This window comes from Ochlerotatus camptorhynchus, unplaced genomic scaffold (assembly GCF_037179485.1).
Source record: "Ochlerotatus camptorhynchus isolate MF236.1 unplaced genomic scaffold, CSIRO-AGI_Acam_v1.1 ptg000314l, whole genome shotgun sequence".
NCBI lineage: Eukaryota > Metazoa > Arthropoda > Insecta > Diptera > Culicidae > Ochlerotatus > Ochlerotatus camptorhynchus.
In genome coordinates this window covers 1,726,891-1,740,797 of record NW_027040802.1, presented here as the reverse complement: position 1 = coordinate 1,740,797, position 13,907 = coordinate 1,726,891, and the positions used below count along the sequence as shown (strand labels likewise).

Genomic DNA, 13,907 nt, shown 5'->3' with positions numbered 1-13,907 from the left:
TCAATTTTGGACACGGTACCCGCAACTGCAACATCAAGCCACGCTGCAGCAACTGCGCTCAAGAACACGCCACTTCCAACTGCCCTGCGGATGGAGCCGTGGCGATAAAATGCGCTAACTGTGGTGGTGCACATCAAGGCTCTGACAGACAGTGCTCCAAACGCGAGGACTTCAAACGCATCCGAAAGCTGGCGTCAAGCAACAATCAACCAGGACGCAAGAAGGACAAAACCCCATCATTCAGGACGGAGGATTTTCCGCCTCTTCGTGCTCCCCAGCAAAGGCAAGCGAATTCGCGGGTGCAACCCGCCCCTCCTCAAGAAGCTTCCGGTGATTCTGCTGGCCAAAGCTCTCCATCCCCCCCTGGATTCTGGAGACAACCAACAGGACAAAACAACAACCCCGATCTGTTCTCAGCGGATGAACTGATGGAAATTTTCGTCAACATGTCCGGTGCTCTTCGTAAGTGCCGCAATAAGCCCGAACAGATCCAAGTGCTCGGTAAGTTCATCATCCAGTATGGCGTCTAAACCGCTAAGTACCGTCACCTGGAATGCTTGCTCTGTAAGAGCAAAAGAGATTGAGCTTGCCGACTTCCTCCGCAAGCACAGCATCGACGTGGGCCTTCTAACCGAGACCCATCTAAAGTCCGGCGACAGCTTCTGGTTGCCTGACCACAACATTATCCGGCTTGATCGCACCAGCTCCAGGGGGGTGGTGTTGCGGTCGTAGTCAAGAAAGGAATAAAATACCACACTCTGTCCCATATCCGCACCTCTATCATCGAGGCCCTTGGTGTGGAGGTGGAGTCGTCGACTGGATACGTCCAGTTCATCGCCGTCTACTGCCCTCGACAGTGTGCCGCCAGCAGTGGACTAGCGGCTAAATTCAAGAAGGACCTGTCCACCATCACCCGTAACGGTTCCCGCTTCGTCGTTGGAGGAGATCTGAATGCTCGCCATGAGGCCTGGCGGAACTACCAGCAGAACCAGAACGGTCGTCTCCTGTTCGACCACTCACAGCATGGGCTGTACTCCGTTTGGTTTTCGGATGAACCAACATTCATCTCACCCGCGGGCAACCCATCGACGCTAGACCTGTTCATGACAAATATCGGCTTGTCCAAGCCGGTAGCCTTGAACGAACTCAGCTCCGACCACCAACCGGTGGTGGCTGAACTGGGCTGCAACGTAGCTCCTGCTTCAAGTCTGCGCAAGGACTACCATCGCGTTAACTGGGCCCAGTTTGGACGCGTGGTAGACAGGCACATCATCGACAACCCGCCGCTTGACACCGTGGAGGACATCGATCGAGCGTTGGAGGGACTCCATCAAGCCATAACCGTGGCTGACGAGGCGTGCGTCCGACGAGTTCCTGTGAGGGGTAAGTTTATTGCCATTGATTCCCACACCCAACTTTTGATTCGCCTGAGAAATCTTCGTAGACGCCAGTTTCAGAGGACTGGAGATCAGGGCAAAAAACGTGAAACGGCTGATCTGAACAGACAGATTGCTTCCAGAATGGACTCACTCCGAAATGAAAGTTTCGGGCGTGTTGTCCAGAATCTGGACGACCGCTCCAGACCATTCTGGAAGGTAGCCAAGGTCCTGAAAACTCATCCCAAACCCATTCCACCTCTCAGAGTCGAAAATGATGACGATCGGCTTTTAATCACCCCACAGGAGAAAGCAAATGCGATCGGCGAGCATGTCGCTTCATCGCATTTGCTTGGCTCGAATATCCAAAGTCCGCTCGAAGTTCAGGTTGCGCAATGCGTTCAAAACCTAGATGCCTCCCCTTGTGTCGTGCCTCCGGCGGATATGATTACAGTACAACAAATTTGCTCAGCGCTGAAATGCACCAAGAACATGAAGGCTCCCGGGTTTGACGGTTTGACGGATCTTGACGAGACTCAGCATGAAAGGGCAGTCTCTTCTAACCGCTATCTTCAACAGATGCTTGGAACTGCACTACTTTCCAAGCATCTGGAAAGTAGCAAAAATCATACCCATCCGGTAAGGATCCAACATTGCCTTCAAGCTACAGACCAATCAGCCTCCTTTCAGCGCTGAGCAAATTGTTCGAGAAACTCATTCTCAATCGTTTGCTCAAGTTTGTCGAGGAAAACAACATTCTCCTACCGGAACAGTTCGGGTTTAGGAAGGGGCACTCCACCAATCACCAGCTAGTACGGGTGATGAATAACATCTGAAGTAACAAAGCTGTATCCAAGTCCACAGCCATGGCCTTGTTAGACGTTGAAAAGGCGTTTGACAATGTTTGGGATGACGGACTTGTGTACAAGCTTTGTAACTTCAACTTCCCATGACATCTGGTTAAAATCACTCGTAACTACATTCAGCAAAGGTCGTTTAAGGTATCGTTGAATGGTTGTCTTTCAGACACGTTTTCCATCCCAGCAGGAGTCCCACAAGGCAGTCTGCTGAGCCCCTTGCTTTACACAATCTACACTTCCGATATTCCTCCCCTTGGAGACGGTTGCGTGTTGTCAAAGGAAGGATGCCTCGCGAAATAACGAACAAACTTCAACGATGCCTTAACGCCTTTGCTGATTATGCCACCACGTGGAAAATCAAAATCAATGTCTCCAAAACACAAGCGATCATGTTCCTCCATCGGCAATCGCCCAAACTGAAACCGGCTCCATCTTGTACTGTAATCATGGATGGCACAAGGGTTGAGTGATCTGCTGAAGTAACCTACCTCGGGATGTTGTTCAATGAAAAGCTCCTCTTCCGTTCGCATGTAGAGAAAACTGTAGTCAAGTGTTCTACCTTGGTAAGGTGTCTGTATCAGTTGATTTTCCGCAGATCCCGCCTCTCAAGGGTGAACAAAATGACTGTCTACAAACAAATCATAGCACCTGCGATCCTCTACGCAGCTCCGGTGTGGGAATCATGTGCACAGACTCACAGGAACACAATTCAGGTCACTCAGAATAGAGTGCTGAGGATGGTTCTTGATCGTCCTTTCGAGACTAGAATAACAAATTTACATGAAGAGGCAGGCATTGCCAAAATAGATTCCAAAATAGATTCCAGAATGAACGAAATTCAAACTAAATTTGCACAAAAATGTATTTTATCAGAACATGCTTTAATAAGCAATTTGTATATAGTAGATTAGGTGTATATAGTAGTTGTAGGTTAGTTGTAGTTGTAAATAGTAGTCATAAGTAGTTTTCTTTTTCAATTTAAAACAAACCAATCCCACCAAGGTGGTCATTCTCTAAAACAGGCCTGATAGGACTAGGAACTGTAATTAATAATAATTGAAATTAAAAAAAAACTAAAGTTGAAAATACGCATCTTTGCCACTTACATGTAAACCACACAAATTCAAGAAATAAAGATCATTTAAAGTAAAAATAAAAAAAAGAATTTCTTGTCACATTCGTTTCAACCTTACCTGAAGAACCATCAACAGCATAAACAATGACTGGACGTGGCAAGTGAGGCAAAGGACTCGGCAAAGGAGGAGCTAGTTGTGTTGCATGATAACTTACAGGGTATTACCAACAATCAATACGAAACTAACGATTTTAAATTGGCTCACTACTTGACTAGCCTATTGGTCCCAAGCAAACGATTAACGTACTCCATTCTAGTCGAAATTCTAGTACTACACAATGTTTGTTTTGATTCGCTATGAAAGTTTGACAGATAAAATGAGGGGTTATTGGTTTTTCCTATGTTTCGAGGGGTGAATCGATTAGCTTGGGACCGAAGAGAGTACCAGAGCTGAGCCAGAAAGTTGAGCACGTTTCTTCGGAACCTTCTGGTCTTAGAATTACCTCTATGGTACTACCCACCACAGTGTACTCAATAGATAGCGGTAATTTTTTAGCGACGATGTTTTACAGTGAGAAATATTCAGTGTGTTATGTCTGTTTGTCTGTGATTCAACGATAAATTTTACGCCGTTGATGTTGCTGGACATTTTTTTTTTTAATTTGTGACGTAGATGCCGTGGTATCGATCTATCCTTGAAGACCCAAGCGAAAAGCCCGATCTGAGTAGGCCCAACAGTATAGAGCTTTTTGACGTTTAATCAGCGCACACTACTGCACCATTTAAATCGAACGAGTGCGAGCAAGAGGGAAACAGATTAGTGGGAAAACAAACCGTTCATTCATCCATGTGTGTCTATCTAGCACAAAGACGATTAAACGTCAAAAAGGTCTATACTTGTCGGATTGAAAACTAGTTAGATCCAAATCGACGTCGGTTAGGCATCTTGATGACATTTCTGACAACTGTAAAACTTTCCGTTTCCGGTCCGCTTCCGCCCACATTCGTCAATCGTCGCAACGTTTCAGCACGATTCGCTTCCTTTTCCAGAGAGAACAGAACAGATGTGGTCGGCCAATAATGGAGGCGGACGTGCACTCTTGGGATTTCCCCCTATTAGGGACCGTTCTTTCCAACTGATCATCCTTTGTTGTTGTTTTTTTTTATTGATCATTATTATTTTATTTACCATAAATTGTTATAGCATTTTACCAATTCGTAATATCATACTGCGTGTGTTTTTTTTTTCTATGTGTATGCACGTCATGCATGCTTGTGTGTTTATGTATTGTTGATGGTGATGGTGGTGGATCAAAAAACATCAGCGCCGTATGTTTCCTACAACAAATTGTCAATAACACCATACACACAAGGGAGCGTGGACAGGGGAGGGGAGTTCCTACGCTCTGATGCCAAATGCGCTAATTCGGCCTTTGCGCTGTTATTTGTTTTAAAACCGGGGGGATGGAGGATTCTAATTGTGTTTGTCTGTTTGAAATATTCGTTCGAGTTGGTGGTCTAAAGGCTGCTATTGCGGTTTGCGTTGCTCTTGCATTATTTGTTGGTTATGTTTTCTGCTATTTATTTTTTTTTTATTTCGTTTGGACTAACGTGGACTGCTGAGATTTCAATGTTCGCATTGCAATGACATTTGAGTTGTGTTTTTAAAATGTTCGTGTTTATCCTAGTTTACTTGGTAGCGCGGACAGATTGGCGTGTTCTATTCGTTTGTATTTGTTTTTACTTCTTGCATCTAATATGTCTTTAAATGTGTCTGTGTGTGTATGTGTTTATGTAACTTTTATACTCCTTTTTGTTTATCAATTTAATAGTAAAATTCCGCTTTCGCTTCGATTTGTTTAATTACTTTAAATGGCCGTATTCTTGTTTTGAGTTGGGGTACAGGAGAATTTGTTTAATTATGAGATATATACTTGTTTACGCATTTGTTTTGTTTTTGTTTTTGCATCTCTTTGTTTGTATCTTTTTTTTGCTAGGGGTATAAAAATATAACGTTAAAGGATGAAGGGGAAACTCAGCGGAAGAAGGGTGTCTTTTTCTCCTTTACATCTCATCCATATTTTAGGAAATAGTTGCTAGACTTAAAAACGAATTCCCAATTCCGTGCGGAAGAAAAAATCGGGTCAAGAAAAAGAAATATACAACAGCTACACTTCAAACCTACCGCTAGTGGATGCTTTTCTGTGTTGAGTTAAAACCTACCGTTCTAGATTACCGTTGGGTGTGGACTCTCTTTCCTCTCCGTGAATGTTTCCTTTATTATTCGTGGAATCTTATCTCAGCTACTGCTCTGTTGACTTGTTAATTAATGTAATTAATTAAAGACAGAAGGTTTCGAAATGATTCTGCTCAATAAAGGTTATTCAAATGTACAAAAACCAAAAAAAAAAAAATTAGGTTAACATATACGAATCGTAATTGATGCGGAAAGTTCCTATATGCCTTGAGCGAAAAAATAAAACAGAGAAACAAACTTTACACTTAGATGAAAACTTAAAGAAACAAACAGGAAAAAGAACGTACAAATCAAGGCGTACTATGCTAGTCTCGAGGAGTGCGCAGCTGAAAAAGGAATTCTCAAATCGTTCGCCAGACGTCATCGGTTGATCTAACTAAGTAGGCGGACGACTTGAAAGGACTTTTTCGCACTCGGAAAAATGTGAATCTTAAAACTCGTTCATCATTTTTGTTTTGTTTTCCATTATTTGGCTATAAACTGTGTGTATGTGTGCTAATGAAAACAACTAGAAGGCGAGTGTCTTTGCGTCGTCATCTACATTAGCGCGGTTTTCTTGTTTTTCGAATCGTTTTGAGCCTGCTCTCACTCGTTTTTTCTTCATCGTTCATCGGTCGGTTTAGCAATGTGTTTGGGTGTCTGGGACGATGTATTGCACGTGTATTGATGTGATTTCTATCCATTTAAGACGAATTCGACGAACGCGCATTTGAGAATAGTATAAAAATCTCTTAAGCAACCGTTTGAGCGTGTATTTTTGTTTTCTTTTCCTTCGTTTGCTAGGTTAGAATAGTTGCTTAATTGCTTGATTTTTCGATTTTACTGCGTCGCGGGACGAAATAAGCTTCATGTTGAATATAGGCCTGCTCTTGCGATCGTAAAATGCGTTTTTTTTTTGTCTTTATGTTTGTCAGTTTGTATATATGTATATGTGTGTGACAGAGTGCTGTGTGGAGTAGTATCTATCTAGAACATTTACGATGCGCATGGTTTCTACTGACTGTTTAGTCGATTTACCTTGGGGACGGCACCGACGATTCGGACCCGTTTGCAGTTGGGATTGTGACCGCCGACCAGCCCTGCAGCCGAATGGTGCTGATGCTGGTGATGGTGGTGGTGATGTTGCTGTTGCTGTTGATGATGTGGTTGCTGGGGTGCTCCAGCGACCGAATCGCAAAATTCAGCCGGTGGAGGAAGCACCATCGCCACCCCAACCCCATCGGTGCCATCCACGGGCAGGGCACCGGAATCGGCTTCATCCGAGTCGGCTTCGATCGGCGGTGGCAGCGTTGCCAAAGTAACGGCGTGCCGCTGTTGAATGTTTTGCTGATAGGCTTTCGCACGGTTTGCTGCGATCGTTGCCGCTTGCTTTCGCGTGAGTGAATTGTGCCGCTGGAAACCTGTGGCTGGCGGACTGGGACTCTGATCATCGTCGTCATCGTCACTACGGACGGCCGGAACCTTCGCCGTGATCATGACGGCGATCTTTTTCTGCTCCAGCAGTGATCCGACCTTCTTCGGATCGATCGTGGGCGCCGAAGCCTTGGCAGCCGGAACGTCATTGCATGTCACTGTGACTTCCTGATCGCTGCTCACTCCGGATGAGCTGTTATCGCCGTTGTCTTCGTTGGCCTGATTGCCGCCACCCCCAGCTTGCTGGTTCTGCTGCCGCAGGAAGTCATTCGGGTAGGATTTGGATGACTTCAGCTTGGTGCGGATCTTCTGGATTTCGTCCACCGAGAAGGAGTGCGGGATCGAGCTGGAACCGGAACTGCTACCACTGAAAAGATTAATCGAATGAGCGTTCAACCGCTTCCAAGAGCTGCCCCCTCCAATCCTTACCTTGTATTACTGTTTCCGCTGGTTTCGGCAGCCATGCCGGGGTTAATGGTTGCGGCCCCGCCGCCAATGGAAACCTTACTCGATCCGTTCAGCTCCGCCGCTGCTGGGCCACCGTTGACCTTTTTGAGATTGCTCCTGACCAACCGGACCGAGTTGTCCTCTTCGGCGTCCGATTCGCTCAGGCTGTAGTCCGGATCCGGCAGCGGAGGCCCGGAAGATTTGTACTGCTGCTGCTGCTGCTGCTGCTGTTGCTGTTGCTGATGATGATGCTGAGGTTGTGCCGTCTGCTGCATAGCCGCAGGTCGACCAGGTTGCGCATACGGATTGCTGCCTCCACCAAGGCCTCCATCGGCAACTCCTCCTCCGCCGACGACGCCACCGCCGCCGCCTCCTCCTCCTCCGCCTCCGATGGTAACGGTGGTCACGTTGATTGCACTGCCCGTGCTCGAGTTCGACCGGATTGATGAAGTTTTGCGGATCTGTTTGGGGCGAGAGTGGAATGGTGTTGAGAATTCGACATTTCAAGAAGACTGGCAGCTTTGATTAATCTTGGGACAGACTCCAAGGGACTGATACAGTAGGGACGTAGGATTTTAGGGTGACCGGCCATCTAGAAAAATACCCTACAAGGGGGAGGGGGACCAAAGTTGGTGCTTCTTGTAGAATTCCATTCTTAAATTCTTGCAGATTTCCATTCCAAAATTCTTGTAGAATTGCATTCTTATTTTTTATAGAATTACAATCCGAAATTCCTTGAGAATTCCATTTAGATTTTTTTTTTGGAGAATTCCATTCCAAAATTTTTGTGGAATTCCACTCCGGAATTCACGAAGAATTCAATTTCAGAACTCTTGTAGAATTTCATTCTTAAATTCTTGTAGAATTTCATTCAAAAATTCTCGTAGAATTCCGTTCCTAAGTATCCTAATTTCTTATAGAATTACATTCCAGAATTCCTTGAGAAATTAATTCTGGGTTTTTTTTTGGAGAATTCCATTCCAGGATTCTTGGAGAACTCCACTCCGGTATTCATGAAGAATTCAATTTCAGAATTCTTGTGGAATTCCATTCTTAAGTTCTTGTAGATTTCCATTCCAAAATTTATATAAAATTCCATTCCTTATATTTCTTATAGAATTACATTCCAGAATTCCTCAAGAATTACATTCTGGATTTTTTGAAGAATTCAATTTCAGAATTCTTATTTCTATTCCAAAATTCTTGTAGAATTCCATTCCTTATTTCTTAGTATTCCATTCCAAAATTCCTTAAGAATTCCATTCTGGATTTTTTGGTAGAATTCCATTCCAGAATTCTTCTAGAATTGCACTCCGGAATTCATGAAGAATTCAATTTCAGAATTCTTATTTCTATTCCAAAACTCTTGTAGAATTCCATTCCTTATTTCTTAGAATTCCATTCCAGAATTCCTTATGAATTACATTCTGGATTTTTTTGTAGAATTTATTCCAGAATTCTTCTAGAATTGCACTCCGGAATTCATGAAGAATTCAATTTCAGAATTCTTTTTTCTATTACAAAATTCTTGTAGAATTCCATTCTTTATTTCTTAGAATTACATTCCAGAATTCCTTAAGAATCCCATTCTGGATTTTTTTTGTAGAATTCCATTCCAGAATTCTTGTAGAATTGCACTCCGGAATTCATGAAGAATTCAATTTCAGAATTCTTATTTCTATTCCGAAATAATTGTAGAATTTCATTCCTCATTTCTTATAGAATTACATTCGAGAATTCATTAAGAATTCCATTCTGGATTTTTCGTAGCATTCCATTCCAGGATTATTGTGGAAATCTATATTCCAGAATTCTTGTATGATTGCATTCCGGAATTCATGAAGAATTCAAATTCAGAATTCTTGTAGAATTCCTTTCTTAAATTCTTGTAGATTTTCATTCCAAAATTCTTGTAGAATTCTTGTAGAATATACTCCAGAATCTCGCCTAGGTCCATGGTACTCAATATGCCCGCCAACCATCTTATTTCGGAATTCTCATGTGATTGAGGCAGGTGGGGGCGAGCATAAGTCAACCTTTTGCGGTTACCTTGAAGATGCCTGCGATAGGCCACACGACTCACCTCGGTGCTGGTACTGCTATTGCCGCTGCTGCTATTGCCGCTACTGCTGGAAGCCACGCTCGTCGTCCGGTAGCCCACGTTCCGGATGTCCTGCGGCGAAGCGTACAACTTCGCATTGGAAGCCGGCTTGAAGCTGGACATGATTTCCGCCTCCTGAATCTTCGAACGCTGTTTGGCCTTCTGCTGGATGTGCTTCTGCAGTGCGGTGAGACACTCGTACTCGGAGCCCCGCGAGATGTCCACCTTGACGACCTGGCCGATCGGGGGCGGAGGCGGCGGGTGATTTGGTGGTGGGAGATTCAGTCTTTGCATCGACATGTGTATGCTGTGCATATCGTCTTGAGATCGGTGTCCCTTGTGGCCGACGGTGTTGAACCAGCTGGCCGAGGGCGTCAACGTTCCGGCACTGCCGGTGGCCGAAGCCGTTCCGCTCGAGGCCAGATCGGGTGTACTGTGGAAGGTACGCTTCAGATCGGACCCGACCTGCGGAATCGGAATGGGGCGGCCCTTGAGTGTACCGATCTTGGATGACTTTTTGCGCTTCATTTCCGCCACACTGGCGTACACGATTGGTCCCTTCTGGGGAGAGGTGGGAGGCGTCGCGGCGCCACTGTCAAATCCGGACTGGAACCGAGAGCTGGTCATCAGCATCGAGCATCGATTCGCGTCGACTCCTTGCTGTCTTTGGAAGAGTTCTTCCAACTCGGCAGCCGTAATTCGACTAGAGGTGGGCCGCGACTTGATACTCGCCGTTCTCGGCTGCACCGGAGTTCCCGGTCCCCCTTGCGTCGGTGTACTGATGGCCGATTGCGAGTGCTGATGGATCGACTCCACCGAGGTGGACTTGGCCTGGTGAGGAGTATCCTCGTCGTCCTTCTCACCACCGCCTTCCAACCCGGCGACCATCGATTTGGCACGTGCTCGTCCTACGCTAAGTGTTGTCTTTGGATCTCTTCGTGGTGGCATCGGGGCAGGTAGCTTACAACCGGCCAAACTGGCCGGTCCTCCGTTCATCCGTCGTGGCAGCGTCGAACATTGGCGTGACGACGATACCGGAGTACTCATACCGGAACCGGAATGTTGACTTCCATCGCCGACGGAACTGGAACCGGCAGCGATCACATTTTCCAACATCGAATTGACCAGGTTATGCGGAAGCGTGACCACCATCATCGATACGAGCGAACCCGAATTGCGAATCAGATCGACCACGTGCTCGTGCGAAGCACACGTGACGTCTTCGTTGTTAATCTGCAAAAGGGAAATGGTTTCAACGGGTCATCTGGTTTAAAATCACCCTACAAGATACTTACGGCAAGCAAGAAATCACCCGGCTTCAGTCCGGCCATATCGGCCACACCGCCCGGGTCCACGTCGTCCAGATACTGCAGAGCCGGACATCGCGGCGACGGCTTGAGCTGCATCAGCGGGGAAGAAGCTTTGGCGCCACGCAGGATGAATCCGAAACCGCGTTTCGCTCGATGCAGAACCACCGCCCGGGGTTCACCGGTTACACTGAAAGATCGATTAGGTTGGATCAAGGGGTTCAAGGATTCTAGGTTTATAGATGAAACACTTACGCTTTCTTCATCCTCGGTGCCGTCTGGCTGTTGTACTGTTGCTGCTGTTGCTGTCCCGGGTGTTGCTGCAGCAGCTGCTGCTGCTGCTGCTGTTCCAGAATCTCGTTACTGCTGGTGTTGATCACGTACAGATGATGCGGCGTCGAAGTCGACACGTTGATAATACTCTTCTGCCGGAACTGAACCTCCTGGACGCAATGGGCCGGGAAGAAGCCGGTCTTGTTGGTTCCGCGCACGAAACCCTCCAGCAGGCCGCAGTCCGTCGATCCGACCACTTCTATCACATCGCCCGGCTGGATCTGGATGTGCCCGGACAGGCCACCGTCGTAGCCCTCCATGCAGACCACGGTCGTGCTGGGGTGCCCGATCGAGCAGGCAGCGGAATCGGAATTGGTACCGACGCCGGACGAATCGCTGATGATGTCGCTCGTGTCGCCGAGACTCTTGTCTGAATGGAAACGGTGGAAGAATGGGTCAGTTTTTTGTGTGTTTTGCTTGATCATGCAGTGATCGTGTGACCGGGGCTGATGAGCGATCGACGCCCACGGGTCATTAAGTAGAAAAGGGAGCGTGTTCGATAATTGGGGCACGTGGCACTTGTTTAATGTGAGTTGGGGGCCGACGATTAATTACACTGTGCAGCAAAATTGCATTCGGAAAAAATCCGAAGATGTGTCAACTTTAACAAGAAATTTAGTTTAGGAATGGCCTCAGTTAACTAAAGAAGATTTTTGACGAATTCAAAAATTGCGAACCAAGCGAACTTTAAAGAAGTACAATGAGACGTGTGATCTCAATTGAATAGAGTGTCTTTAATCGTTAAGAAGTAAATATTTTGCTGCACAGTCTGCTCATTTATTTTGTTTTACAATTCAAGAACAACACGAGAAAAGGACATACAAGCTTTTTGTAAACAAACCTTTTTATGCCCTTTTCTCGCCACCCATATGACATCAACGCAAACCATTAACATTAGCGGGTAGGGGAAGCTTTCCCCTTCCCGATGATGTTGTTGGTTTGCGTGGGCGACCCTCGGTTGGCGAGAAAAGGGCATACAAAGGTTTGTTTACAAAAATCTTGTATGCCCTTTTCACATGTGGCTCTTGAAATAGTTTAATGTTGTTCTATATTTAAAAGGTTGTATGGAATTGCATTCAGTTACTCATGTCGTTGGAATCGGTTAATTGCTTTCTGTGTATATTTTTTGTATTAACAGTAACAATTCGTTAAAAATGTATTCAGAGAATGAAGGAAAAAAAATAAGAACATGAGCATGATCGAGTTAGAGTAAAACATTCACAAAAATGTCATATTGTTAGTTACTAAAAAAATACACGTAAACCGTACGAACAGCTAACAATGTACATGCACTAGAGGAAAAGTAACAATGCTCATTCAAAGATTTCAAAGAACAAAAACAAAAACTGGCAGCACTGCATCTTTTCACCTTCACCACTGTCTTCCCGTCCCGCAATGCATCTTCTATCGGTCTATATATTGTTCGTTACCACCCAACCGCACACTTACCTGTCACGATGCTAATGTCATCCTCGTGGCTCCGGTGGCTGGACGATCCCTCCGAGAGGCTCGAACTGGCCGAACTGAACGGGTGATGCTCGGACGGACAGGGCGACGGTGGACCACCGTAGATGCGGGACAGCGTCGAACCCCAGCCCAGCCCGGAACGGCGCCGCGGGTTGTACCGAGGGGGACCACGGAACGGGACTGCAGAGAGTGAATGCATTTGGTTTGCGGTGTTTATTTATCGGTTCAAGAAACTTGGCGCTCGATCATCATCATCGTCATCATCATCATGAAGATTGGGACACAGTAAGCTTTGATAAAATGGCTAGGGAAAGATGACTGCGATCGCACAGCCATCTGTGGTCGCATTTTTTGCGTGTGATTCCATTCCGGAGATATTATGGGAAAGCGAGAGATAAGTGACACACGTGACGCGCGGCTGGGCTGTTGCTCGATTATGAATTAATTGCCCGATGTTTGATTCTTCAAGTAGAAAAACTTCACGCGACGGAGCGTTTTATCGTTTTCTGCCAAACGGTTGACTAAGTATACACATAAATACAGGTGGCGTGTTTTGCAAAGTTGTGTTCAAGTGCTTTGGGAAACAAGTGACAAATGGGTGACATGGCGAAAAAGCGTGTGTGTCGAGTAAACGGGTATAGTCGAATGTGAGTCATATATGGAAGAAACACGATGTGAGTCTCGTGATTTTGATAGAATTTTAATGCAGTTACGGATTTCACGCCAACTCGACCTGTGGTTGGCAGCACCCTCCCAGATTCCAATGAACCTTTGTGGGTGTAAGGATTTCATCTACTTCAGCAATTTTGCATACTTATTTTTCTTGAAAAAATAATCTAGAATATCATTTGAACAGGTCGGAACTATTTATAAAACAAAAAAAAATAATAAGACATACAAAAATGTTGTCCAAAAGTCATTATCATTCCTACACTGAAAAAAATAAATTAAAGACATTTTTTTCCAAATATGTCATTTGTTATTCTAATTTTTCCGTGTTCTCAGCAGAGCAGTTGCTATGTCAATCATACAAGGTCTGGAACAACAGGCAGCTTGCTGGTGTTAGAAGCAAAAATGTTGTAAACATTGCTGAACAAGAGAATGACGATGTCACGGCAGCACAACATTCCATACTGCGAATGGCAGACGTGTCGTCACAGAAAATAGCTGTTTCGTGTAAAAAGATAAACATTGCGATGAAATACGAACACCACTAAACATTTCCACATTTCACTAATACCAATAAGCCGGTTGGGCCAGACCTTATATAA

The 13,907-nt window shown here is 45.4% G+C and overlaps 1 protein-coding gene across 5 annotated transcripts in view; it reads right to left on the bottom strand.

Moving 5' to 3' along the window:
- Positions 1–4,834: 4,834 nt before the first annotated feature.
- The window catches only part of Prosap (prosap), a 394,561-nt gene continuing 385,488 nt past the window's right edge, over positions 4,835–13,907 (bottom strand). For 3 of the 5 annotated variants that reach the window (XM_065229416.1, XM_065229414.1, XM_065229415.1), the window contains 6 exons: positions 12,619–12,816; positions 11,092–11,539; positions 10,825–11,026; positions 9,512–10,762; positions 7,411–7,889; positions 4,835–7,348 (listed from right to left, as the gene is read on the bottom strand). In XM_065229416.1, the coding sequence (XP_065085488.1) occupies positions 6,562–7,348; positions 7,411–7,889; positions 9,512–10,762; positions 10,825–11,026; positions 11,092–11,539; positions 12,619–12,816 (3,365 nt within the window). In that variant the 3' untranslated portion in view covers positions 4,835–6,561. The remainder of the gene's footprint in view (positions 7,349–7,410; positions 7,890–9,511; positions 10,763–10,824; positions 11,027–11,091; positions 11,540–12,618; positions 12,817–13,907) is intronic. The other 2 variants (XM_065229418.1, XM_065229417.1) reach the window with 1 other exon arrangement.